The sequence below is a fragment of the Balaenoptera musculus genome, chromosome 21 (genome assembly GCF_009873245.2).
Source record: "Balaenoptera musculus isolate JJ_BM4_2016_0621 chromosome 21, mBalMus1.pri.v3, whole genome shotgun sequence".
Taxonomy (NCBI): Eukaryota; Metazoa; Chordata; class Mammalia; order Artiodactyla; family Balaenopteridae; genus Balaenoptera; species Balaenoptera musculus.
This window is the reverse complement of record NC_045805.1, coordinates 34,600,967-34,614,278: the sequence shown is the minus strand read 5'-3', so window position 1 is coordinate 34,614,278 and position 13,312 is coordinate 34,600,967. Positions and strand designations below refer to the sequence as shown.

At 41.2% G+C, this 13,312-nt stretch overlaps 1 protein-coding gene across 1 annotated transcript in view; it reads left to right on the top strand.

The window, feature by feature from the left end:
* The first annotated feature begins 1,086 nt into the window (after positions 1–1,086).
* LOC118887821 (translation initiation factor IF-2-like) overlaps positions 1,087–13,312 on the top strand; it is a 112,876-nt gene continuing 100,650 nt past the window's right edge. Inside the window, exon 1 of the mRNA XM_036838639.1 lies at positions 1,087–1,284. Within this exon, the coding sequence (XP_036694534.1) occupies positions 1,087–1,284 (198 nt within the window). The remainder of the gene's footprint in view (positions 1,285–13,312) is intronic.

The window sequence follows — 13,312 nt, the reverse complement described above, 5'->3', positions numbered from 1 at the left end:
TTATTCCATTTGATGTGCCATAAATCCCTTAAGCTATATTAATTATTTTCATTCTTTTTTCTTCCTTATTCTCTGATTGGATGAGTTCCTCTGACCTGTCTTTGAGTTCACCTATTCTTTCTTGTGCTTCATCTACTGTATTTCTAAGTTCAATTATTGCGTTCTCCAGTTCTGTGACTTCTATTTGGAACTTTCTTATATCTTCTATTTCTTTGTTGAAGTTCTCACTGTTTTCATCCATTTTCCTTCTGAGTTCAGTGAGCACTTTTATGACCATAACTTTGAACTCTTTATCAAGTAAATTTTTTATCTCCGTTTCATTTAGGTTGTTTTTTTCTTTTCTTCTGACATTTTATCTTGTTCTTTCATTTGGAACATATTCTTCTGTTTCTTTATTTTGTTTGAATCTCTCTGTTGATGTCTATGCAATAGATGAATCAGCCACCTCTCCCAGTCTTGGAGTGGACTTGTGTAGCTGGTGAAACTTATCATTCAGTCCTGCCCTAGCTCTTGGCTGTCCTCCAAATATTTGTATTTGTCCTAGCAGCCTATTTTATTTTTAATAGCTCCAAGTAGTTGAGGGGGTGCCACAACCAGTCAGTTGCCCAAAGGGAAGGATCTCAGTCAGCACCTAGATTCAGGCTGATTAGAAGCCAGACCCTCAGGCAGCAGATTTTAAAGAATGCAAATATTTAGATACAGTTCTGTGGGACTGCAAGCATACACCTGCTGGCCACTAGAGCTAGATGATCTGGAGGTGTCCCCTGGTGGCAATTACAAAAATTGGGGTTCCAGATGAGTGTATGAGCTCCTTTCTGGACAAACAATTGAGCTGTAGTGAGGCAGAGAGAGAGCACAAAGATGACGTTCCCCAGCCCACATTCCCTGAGCATACATCTATAGGCTTCTGGATGTGTGCAAACCTGAGGAAGCCTGCCTCTAAGACTAAAGATTCAGGACAAGCAAGTAGGCTTCTTCCACAGAAAGGCCAGAGGTGTGCTTTAGTCCTCTGTCTGTCAGTGCTGTGGGAGTGGTAGTCTTCTGGGAAATGTCTCTCCAATTATTACAGTCCCATGGGACCCAGGAATGCAAGACACTCTGGCTTTCGAAGCCAGGTTGTCAAGGGGTGTCCCTTGGGCCGCAGCCACAGAAACGGGAGCACCAGATACGTACAAGAGCTCCCCTCTGGGAGATGCTGGTGCTCTGGATCATAGCAGAGGGACAGCATGCGGACAGCGCCTGCCCTCTGACGTCTCAGGAGAGGCTTATGGTCAGCTTTCAGTTGTGAGTTTAATTAGAAGCCTGCCTCTCAGGCTGCAGCTATGACTGTGACAATAAATTAATAGACCTCTTTCACAGAAGACTGAGCTCTGGGTCTGCTGCCTCTTGCTGTGCCTAGGAGGGGCGGGGCTTTAGCTGATTAAGAACTCTTTCTCTGTTGGTTACAATCTTGTGGGATCCACCAGTAAAAGCCCCACTGGCCACTAGAGCCAGACAGTGTAGAGGTGTCCACGGGCAGCAGACACAAAAATCAGGGCACCAGACAAGGGAATATGCTCCTTTCTGGAAGATACTGGTGAGCTGGAATGAGGCAAATGAGTGCACAGATTAAGTCCACTGGTCTTCACTCCCTGCGAGCAGCTCTGTAGGTCCCCTGTGAGTGTGCCAAAGAAGCCTTTCCCTCAGACCAACCTCCTGGACAAGCTAATAGGCCTCTTTCTCAGAAAGACCAGGGATGTGTCAGTCTGCTGTCTGTGCCACACCCTGGGCTGGGAGTCTGCCAAGAACTGTCTCTCTGGTAGCTGGAGTCCCATGGGACCCATGATTACAAGCCCCCTGGCCTCCAGAACTAGGTGCTCAAAGAGCATCCTTTGGGTGGCAGCTGCAAAAACTGGGGCACCAAACATAAAAACTGGGGCAGCGATGTAGATGCTCCCCTCTGGGAAACACTGGTGCTCTGGAGTGTGGCAGAGGGAGAGCATGAAAATGATGGCCACTGGCTGGACCAGGGTAGAGGGGCAGTGTGCAAAAATTGCACCTGTCAGAAAAGGAAGAAAAAAAAAAAAAGAAGAAGAAAGAAATTTTAAAGAAAGAAATAAAAAAGAGATGGCACCTGCTGGCTGTAGCAAGGCAGAGGGAGAACAGGAAGATGGCGCCCACCAGCCCCTGCCCTGGAGAGCATCCTCACAGGTCCCGCCCCTCAGAGCAATGCTTTAAACTTAGGCAGTGGGTCTTTCACATAAAGTCCTGACACTTTTCAAAGGGCTGCTTCCGCATTGGGCCCTGGGGTGTGAGTCTGTGTGTGAGCCCTTAGGGCCATTTCTCAGTTCACCACAGGCCCGCGGGCCTCCTGGACACAAGCCCCACTGAGTTTTAGATCTGTATGTTTTGGGGGCTCTTCTCTCAGGCTCCAGTGTTAAAAGTTGGGGTGCACAAAGTGAGGTAGGAACCCTTCTCGCCTCAGGGAGAAGTGCCGTGTTTTGAGTTCCCTCCCGACTGTGGGGCGCTGTGCAGGGTGGGGTTTATGGTGAGAGTGTCTCAGCCTCTCCTGCCCACTTCAGTGTGGTTTTCTTCTCCTTTCCCCAATGTGAAAGGGTGGCTCTGCTAGTTTTTAGGTTTCTTTTCAGAGAAAGTTGTTCTATATATAGCTGTAGATTTGGTGTGTCCACGAAGGAAGTGAGACCCTCCCTCAAGTTGCCCTCTTGTACCAGACTGTACATATTTTTTTAGTTAGCTCTATCGTTAAGATATTCTACATGTTTATTTTTGCTCACTTACTCCATCAAAGACTGAGAGAGATCCGTATATATATAAATATTTCTAACAGGTATTGCTTTATATATTTCAATGTAATATAATTTGATGCATAATATCCATGAGTATTATATCTTCTATGTTTATGATATTAAAAAAATCAATATAAAATGACTTTTTTCTATTTAATTACATTTGCCTTGAATGCTATTTCCACAAATAATATTTTCTTCACACTATTTGAGGTTATATTATTTGAAATTATATTATGAATATGTTTACATCCTCATTGTCAAGGACTAGAATTCTGTCTGTATCACCAGCACGTTGAGTAGGACTGGACACATAGTAGGCTCACAGTAAATATTTTTGAACAAATGAATTCATTAGTTTATATTGCACTTCTACTTTCTTTTTAGTCTCATTCAATCTGTATCCATCCATGCTTTTATTTTTAATCTACATCTTTTTTTTTTTAATAATGGCTCTTGGAATTTGTTTTTCACCTAATCAGAAGGTCTTTGTGTTTTGTTTTGTTTTTTTTTTTTTTAAAGATTGATTGACTGATTGATTGATAACTATGCTGGGTCTTCGTTTCTGTGCGAGGGCTTTCTCTAGTTGTGGCGAGCAGGGGCCACTCTTCATCGCAGTGCTCGGGCCGCTCACTATCGTGGCCTCTCTTGTTGCGGAGCACAGGCTCCAGACGCGCAGGCTCAGTAGTTGTGGCTCACGGGCCTAGTTGCTCTGCGGCATGTGGGATCCTCCCAGACCAGGGCTCGAACCCGTGTCCCCTGCCTTAGCAGGCAGACTCTCAACCACTGCGCCACCAGGGAAGCCCAGTCTTTGTGTTTTTGAGTATTTCATTCATTTCTAATATGGTTATGGATGCTCTTAGGTCATTGTTGGGCTGCACCCCACAGGCCTACAAGGCCAGCACTTGCCCAGCCTTAAGACCAAAGAAAGAGCCTGGAGTCAGCAACAGGGACATCAACAGTCTAATGGATGGGGGAGCTTACACGTCTGAAGCAAGGTCCTGGAGCGACACCCCACCATGTGCGGGGAGATGGCAGGCAGGACGTGGTGGCAGTCTTCCCTCTGGGGGGGTTGGGGGTAGGAAGGGGAGATTTCCAGTTACAAGAGGAATTGATGTCAGGTTGGCTCATCAGTTACCAACCAACAGAGGGGCATGCCCTCACTGTCCCTTTAATAAGAACAATCACTAGCTGGGGCCTGGGGCAATTAGGTAGGAAGGTCAGCCATGTGAGTGGAGTATAGGTGAAGCAGGCACTGGTCAAGTAGGGGATGTACAGAGAGCAAGAGAACAGCCATCTTGAGTGGTCTGACCATATAGTCATCTCCTTTTATCTGTTTTGATTAATCCTTCCTTGCTGATTTGTTTTCTCTCCCTTTCTCTCTCTCTCTCTCTCTCCATCTTCTCTCCTTCTCTCTCTGCTTCAAATGGACAATGTCCTTTTTGATTTCTCTTTTCCAAGGTTTGGAAAGTGTGTATCCTGGTTAAAACTTTTCTAATGGATGCTTCTACTTTAAAAATTCATTTAAAACTCATATGTTTTAAATTAACAAAGAATGGAACTGTGTTAATTGAGTTGCCCTTGTTTATGTGGACCTCAGCTGCTCCTACCACAAATTTCTTGACTTTGGAATTAAAACCCCAGGTATTAACAATACACTTTGTACATTTACATCATCCCTTCAGAGGATCTTTTCAGTTTTGAAGCCACATTTCTTGTAATTATTTAAACAATTCCATGTTTATCTGCTATCACTCCTCACTACCAGCTTATTTATTGCATGCTTTTCTCATTCACTTTATGTTATCACTTCATTGATTGATGTATGTCTTCAAGTAACATTTTCAAGAAATGTACAAAAAGTCATCTTCTATACTGCTTTTTAAAAACAATTCATATTGTTTTGTGCTTTATGCTTTTATATCCTTAAACCACCTTTCATTCTCTGAATTTTAGCTTTAGTAAATCAAATATTTAAGATATTATGTAGCTTAACTGCCTGCTAACCAGACACCTCCATTTCAATGCCTTTGCCACCTTTGACAATGCAGCAATGTTTTTGGAGTTTTTCACTATTTTGATGGATTTTGCTATTCTTGAATACAATTGAATGGGCATTTAAAGATGGTTTTACATCATTTAAAATTTACTCCTGCCCCCCTTTCTAGTGGCTTCATTCAGTATGTCTCTGCTGTGCCAAGGAAGGTATCTCTTTGCCTCTCTTTCTGCTTTTCTGATACTCTGACCCAAAGGACCAGTTTCCTACAAGCACCTCCTCTGAGCACTTCCTGTCTCTCCATCCATATGCAAGGCTTTGTTCTTTGGCACCAAGCTTCCTAGTATGCAGTATGTGGCTATCCAGTCCCTTTCTTCCCACTCTTGGAGTCACACTCTTGGAGATGTAGATAGATGTGGGAGAGAGTGGGAAACCATATTTTGACTACCTCAAAAGCAGTGCTCAAGTAGTAGAGGGACAGTTAGCCCTGTTTTCTTTCTACTCTACTAGCTGTACTCTCTCCCCAACCTCTATTTTATGATGAAAATCCTGTGAGAATCTTGTCAATATCTAGCTGATTCATAATTAATAGAATTCCTTCCAAGAATCTGGAAATACATTATATTATTTTTTGTGCTGTGATGTTTCTTTTTTCCTCATTTTCACTTTTGTTAGTGGTATTTAAATGCCAGCCAGGTATCATTTTAAACTGGAAGCGTCATTATGTTGCTGTCAATAAAACTATGAATAGGTGAGTCTTTCTTGACTAGATGAAAATATTTTAAAATTTCTATTTTCCAAATGCTGTTGTTATAGAGAAGTTTTATCTAGGGCCATTACACAGAATGGAGTCAAAGGACAATATTGAAATGAGATTAGTTCAAGATGGCAGAGTAGAAGGACATGTGCTCACTCCCTCTTGTGAGAGCACCAGAATCACAACTCACTGCTGAACAGTCATTGACAGGAAGACACTGGAACTCACCAAAAAAGATACCCCACATCCAAAGACAAAGGAGAAGCTACAATGAGATGGTAGGAGGGGTGCAATCACAATAAAATCAAATCCTATAACTGCTGGGTGGGTGACTCACAAACTGGGGAACACTTATACCACAGAAGTCCACCCACAGGAGTGAAGGTTCTGAGTCCCACGTCAGGCTTCCCAACCTGGGGGTCTGGCAATGGAAGGAAGAATTCCCAGAGAATCAGACTTTGAAGGCTAGCGGGATTTGATTGCAAGACTTTGACTGGACTGGCAGAAACAGAGACTCCACTCTTGGAGGGCACACACATAAAGTAGTGTGTGCATCAGGACCTAGGAGGAAGGAGCAGTGACCCCATAGGAGACTGAACCAGACGTACCTGCTAGTGTTGGAGGGTCTCCTGCAGAGGCAGGGTGTGGCTGTGGCTCACCGCAGGGACAAGAACACTGGCAGCAGAAGTTCTGGGAAGTACTCCTTGGCGTGAGCCCTCCTGGAGTCTGCCATTGGCTCCACCAAAGAACCTGTAACCTCCAGTGCTGGGTTACCTCAGGCCAAACAACTAACAGGCAGGGAACCCAGCCCCACCATTCAACAGACAAGCAGATTAAAGTTTTACTGAGCTCTGCCCACCAGAGCAACACCTAGCTCTACCCACCACTAGTCCCTCCCATCAGGAAGCCTGCACAAGACACTTAGATAGCCTCATACACCAGACAGCAGACAATGGAAGCAAGAAGAACTACAGTCCTGCGGCCTGTGGAATAAAAAACCACATTCACAGAAAGATAGACAAAATGAAAAGGCAGAGGACTATGTACCAGGTGAAGGAACAAGATAAAACGCCAGAAGAACAATTAAATGAAGTGGAGATAGGCAACCTTCTAGAAAAAGAATTCAGAATAATGATAGAAAAGATGATCCAGGAACTCGGAAAAAGAATGGAGGCAAAGATTGAGACAATGCAAGAAATGTTTAACAAAGACCTAGAAGAATTAAGGAATAAACACCTAGAAGAACTAAGGAACAAACAAACATAGATGAAAAATACAATAACTAAAATGATAAATGCACTAGAAGGAAGCAATAGCAGAATAACTGAGGCAGAAGAATGGATAAGCGACCTGGAAGGCAGAATGGTGGAATTCACTGCCGTGGAACAGAATAAAGAAAAAAGAATGAAAAGAAATGAAGACAGCCTAAGAGACCTCTGGGACAACATTAAGTGCACCAACATTCGCATTATAGGGGTCCCAGAAGGAGAAGAGAGAGAGAAAGGACCTGAGAAAATATTTGAAGAGATTATAGTTGAAAACTTCCCAAACATGGGAAAGGAAATAGCCACCCAAGTCCAGGAAGCACAGAGAGTCCCAGCCAGGTTAAACCCAAGGAGAAACACACCGAGACACATAGTTATCAAACTGACAAAAATTAAAGACAAAGAAAAATTACTAAAAGCAGCAAGGGAAAAATGACAACATAAAAGAGAACTCCCATAAGGTTAACAGCTGATTTCTCAGTGGAAACTCTACAAGCCAGAAGGCAGTGGCATGAAATACTTAAAGTGAGGAAAGGGAAGAACCTACAACCAAGATTATTCTATCCAGCGAGGATCTCATTCAGATTTCATGGAGAAATCAAAAGTTTTACAGACAAGCAAAAGCTAAGAGAATTCAGCACCACCAAGCCATCTCTACAACGAATGCTAAAGGAACTTCTCTAAGTGGGAAACATAAGAGAAGAAAAGGACCTACAAAAAAAAAATTAAGAAAATGGTAATAGGAACATATACATCGATAATTACCTTAAACGTGAATGGATTAAATGCTCCAAACAAAAGACACAGGCTCGCTGAATGGATACAAAACCAAGACCCATTTATATGCTGTCTACAAGAGATGCACTTCAGACCTAGGGACACATACAGACTGAAAGTGAGGGGATGGAAAAAGATATTCCATGCAAATGGAAATCAAAAGAAAGCTGGAGTAGCAATTCTCATATCAGATAAAATAGACTTTAAAAGAAAGAATGTTACAAGAGACAAGGAAGGACACTACATAATGATCAAGGGATCAATCCAAGAAGAAGATAGAACAATTATAAATATATATGCACCCAACATAGGAGCACCTCAATACATAAGGCAACTGCTAACAGCTATAAAAGAGGAAATTGACAGTAACACAATAATAGTGGGGGACTTTAACACCTAACTAACTTACACCAATGGACAGATCATCCAAACAGAAAATTAATAAGGAAACACAAGCTTTAAATGACATAATAGACCAGGTAGAGTTAATTGATATTTATAGGACATCCATCCGAAAACAGCAGATTACAATTTTTTTCTCAAGTGCATACGGAACATTCTCCAGTATAGGTCACATCTTCAGTCAAAAAGCAAGCCTCAAAATTTAAGAAAATTGAAATCATATCAAATATCTTTTCCGACCACAACGTTATGAGATTACAAATAAATTACAGGGGAAAAAAGTAAGAAACACAAACACATGTAGGCTAAACAATACGTTACTAAGTAACCAAGATATCACTGAAGAACTCAAAGAGGAAATCAAAAAATACCTAGAGACAAATGACAAGGAAAACACGATGATCCAAAACCTGTGGGATACAGCAAAAGCAGTTCTAAGAGGGAAGTTTATAGCAATACAAACCTACCTCAAGAAACAAGAAACATCTCAAATAAACAACCTAACCTTACACTTAAAGCAATTAGAGAAAGAAGAACAAAAAAAAACGCCAAAGTTAGCAGAAGGAAAGAAATCATAAAGATCAGATCAGAAATAAATTAAGAAGAAATGAAGGAAACAATAGCAAAGATCAATAAAACTAAAAGGTGGTTCTTTGAGAAGATAAACAAAATTGATAAACCATTACCCAGACTCATCAAGAAAAAAACGGAGAAGACTCAAATCAATAGAATTAGAAATGAAAAGGGAGAAGTAACAACTGACACGGCAGAACTACAAAGGCTCATGAGAGATTACTACAAGCAACTCTATGCCAATAATATGGACAACCTGGAAGAAATGGACAAATTCTTAGAAAAGCACAACCTTCCAAGACTGAACAAGGAAGAAATAGAAAATATAAACAGACCAATCACAAGCACTGAAATTGAGACTGTGATTAAAAATCTTCCAACAAACAAAAGCCCAGGATGAGATGGCTTCACAGGTGAATTCTATCAAACATTTAGAGAAGAGCTAACACCTACCCTTCTCAAACTCTTCCAAAATATAGCAGAGAGAGGAACTCTCCCAAACTCATTCTATGAGGCCACCATCACCCTGATACCAAAACCAGACAAAGATGTCACAAAGAAAGAAAACTACAGGCCAATATCACTGATGAATATAGATGCAAAAATCCTCAACAAAATACTAGCAAACAGAATCCAACAGCACATTAAAAGGCTCATACACCATGACCAAGTGGGGTTTATCCCAGGAATGCAAGGATTCTTCAATATACGCAAATCAAACAATGTGATACACCATATTAACAAATTGAAGGATAAAAATTATATGATCATCTCAATAGATGCAGAAAAAGCTTTTGACAAAATTCAACACCCATTTATGATAAAAAACTCTCCAGAAAGTTGGCATAGAGGGAACTTACCTCAATATAATAAAGGCCATATATAACAAACCCACAGCCAACATTGTTCTCAATGGTGAAAAACTGAAACCATTTCCACTAAGATCGGGAACAAGACAAGGTTGCACACTCTCACCACTATTATTCAACATAGTTTTGGAAGTGTTAGCCACAGCAGTCAGAGAAGAAAAAGAAATAAAAGGAATCCAAATCGGAAAAGAAGAAATAAAGCTGTCACTGTTTGCAGATGACATGATACTATACAAAGAGAATCCTAAAGATGCTACCAGAAAATACTAGAGCTAATCAATGAATTTGGTAAAGTAGCAGTATACAAAATTAATGCACAGAAATCTCTTGCATTCCTATACACTAACAATGAATGATCAGAAAGAGAAATTAAGGAAACACTCCCATTTACCACTGCAACAAGAAGAATAAAATACCTAGGATTAACCTACCTAAGGAGACAAAGGACCTGTATGCAGAAAACTATAAGACACTGATGAAAGAAATTAAAGATGATACAAACAGATGGAGAGATATACCATGTTCTTGGATTGGAAGAATCCACATTGTGAAAATGCCTATACTACCCAAAGCAATCTACAAATCCAATGCAATCCCTCTCAAACTACCAATGGCATTTTTCACAGAACTAGAACAAAAAATTTCACAATTTGTATGGAAACACAAAAGACCCTGAATACCCAAAGCAATCTTGAGAAAGAAAATTGGAGCTGGAGGAATCAGGCTCCCTGACTTCAGACTATACTACAAAGTTACAGTAATCAAGACAGCATGGTACTGGCACAACAACAGAAATATAGATCAATGGAACAGGATAGAAAGCCCAGAGATAAACCCATGCACATAAGGTCACCTTATTGTTGATAAAGGAGACAAGAATATACAATGGACCAAAGACTGCCTGTTCAATAAGTGGTGCTCAGGAAACTGGACAGCTACATGTAAAAGAATGAAATTAGAACACTCCCTAACATCATACACAAAAATAAACTCAAAATGGATTAAAGACCTAAATGTAAGGCCAGACACTATAAAAACTCTTAGAGGAAAACAAAGGCAAAACACTCTATGACATAAATCACAGCAAGATCCTTTTTGACCCACCTTTTCAAAAAATGGCAATAAAAACACAAATAAACAAATGGGACCTAATGAAACTTAAAAGCTTTTGCACAGTAAAGGAAACCATAAACAAGGTGAAAAGACAACCCCCAGAATGGGAGAAAATATTTGCAAATGAAGCAACTGACAAAGGATTAATCTCCAAAATATATAAACAGCTCATGCAGCTCAATATTAAAAAAACAAACAACCCAATCAAAAAATGGGCAGAAGACCTAAATAAACATTTCTCCAAAGAAGACATACAGATGGCCAAGTGACACATGAAAAGCTGCTCAACATCACTGATTATTAGAGAAATGCAAATCAAAACTGCAATGAGGTATCACCTCACACAAGTTAGAATGGGCATGATCAGAAAATCTTTTAACAACAAATGCTGGGGAGGTTGTGGAGAAACGGGAACCCTCTTGCACTGTTGGTGGGAGTGTAAATTGATACAGCCACTATGGAGAACAGTATGGAGGTTCCTTAAAAAACTAAAAATAGCACTACCACACAACCCAGCAATCCCACTACTGAGCATATACCCAGAGAAAACCATAATTCAAAAACACCCATGCACCTCAATATTCATTGCAGCACTATTACAATAGCCAGGACATGGAAGCAACCTAAATGCCCATCAACAGACGAATGGATAAAGAAGATGTGGTACATATATACAATGGAATATTACTCAGCCATAAAAAGGAACGAAATTGGGTCATTTGTAGAGACATGGATGGACCTAGAGAGTATCATACAGAGTGACATAAGTCAGAAAGAGAAAAACAAATATTGTATATTAATGCAAGGCAGAAGTAGAGACACAGATGTAGAGAACAAGCGTATGGACACCAAGGGGGGAAAGCGGGGGGGAGGGGGGGTGTCAGATGAGTTGGGAGATTGGGATTGACATGTATACACTAATATGTATAAAATAGATAACGAATAAGGACCTGCTGTATAAAAATAAAATAAAATTCAAAGCAAAAACAAAGGGCAGTATCAAAACAAAATTCCAACATTAGCTTTAATAAAAATTTATCCATGAAACATTTTTCTAGGTGCTCTTATATACACTGTTTCATTTAACCCCTGTCAAACAACTGCATCATGCAATACTATTATTTTCTGCAATTATAAAGAATGGATAATGAAGGTTAAAGTGATTAAATAACTCACCCAAGGACACCTAGTGTTTTTTTTGTTTTTTGTTTTTTTAGCAATGGGAATTTTATTTTATTTTATTATTATTATTTTTTTAATTTATTTATTATTTTTTTTTTGGCTGTGTTGGGTCTTTGTTTCTGTGCGAGGGCTTTCTCTAGTTGTGGCAAGCGGGGGCCACTCTTCATCGCGGTGTGCAGGCCTCTCACTATCGCGGCCTCTCTTGTTGTGGAGCACAGGCTCCAGACACGCAGACTCAGTAGTTGTGGCTCACGGGCCTAATTGCTCCGCGGCATGTGGGATCTTCCCAGACCAGGGCTTGAACCCGTGTGCCCTGCATTGGCAGGCAGATTCTCAACCACTGCGCCACCAGGGAAGCCCCGGGAATTTTATTTTATTTATTTATTTTTACACCTAGTGTTTTTAAGAGAGGGGTTGGAAAGCCATCAGAGCAGAAGGACCTGTACGCACATTTCGACAGAGAACAGATACTGGATGTGTGACTATCACATCCATCACTGTGTGTGTTTTCTCCCGCCAGGATATTAGAGAATCTCAAGTAACTGAGCAGATGTAAAATTACTCTTTTTTTTTTTTTTTAAACAACAGCTCCTGTTTATTTTTTTATTTTTATTTATTTATTTATTTTTGGCTGTGTTGGGTCTTCGTTTCTGTGCGAGGGCTTTCTCTAGTTGCGGCAAGCGGGGGCCACTCTTCATCGCGGTGCGCGGGCCTCTCATTATCGCGGCCTCTCTTGTTGCGGAGCACAGGCTCCAGACGCGCAGGCTCAGTAGTTGTGGCTCACGGGCCCAGCTGCTCCGCGGCATGTGGGATCTTCCCAGACCAGGGCTCGAACCCGTGTCCCCTGCATTGGCAGGCAGATTCTCAACCACTGCGCCACCAGGGAAGCCCTAAAATTACTCTTATTATTAATTAATCTTTGAGAATTATGCAGTTCCCATATCAATTTGAAATAGATTTAAAATTTGCTGCTAATGAGGTTAGCATGAAATAAGCAAATGCAGCTGTGAATGTGGTATTCCACATGGGCTGAGAAAGGATATGCAGGGTTCAGAGGGACCATAGTATCCCTTCTTTGGTAAAGGGATTTCTTTTTGTCTGTTTTAAATTGTGAGATCCTGTTTTAAATCATTGCTTTTATTTGCTTGTTCATATTTGAAGCAGGCTTGCTTCCCTCTTCTGAAGTCTACACTTGTCTCTCCTTCCCTCTGTCTGGTCTGGCAGCCTCCCAGATTCTTGCTAATTTTGCCTCTGTTGAATTCAGCTCACGTGTGTATTGAACATTTCCTGGACTCTTCTCATCGTTGCAGATACAGAGGCGACTGAGTGGACAGCCCCCACTCTAGGAAGCACAATATGCACCGTGAGAGAGGTGTGTATTCCAGAGCTCCAAGGAAGTGTCCACTTGTCACCCAGGCCTGTGGGAAGGGCACTCCCAAGTGGAGGGTCAAGCACAGCAGTCAGGTAGAGAAGAATCAGATACACGTGTGCTGAATTCCTAACCCACCACTTCCCAGGTGACCTTGGGCAAGTGAGGAATGCAGAGATCCTGATGGGAAGGGTTAGCACAGGTCCTGGCCTGTAGCAGATGC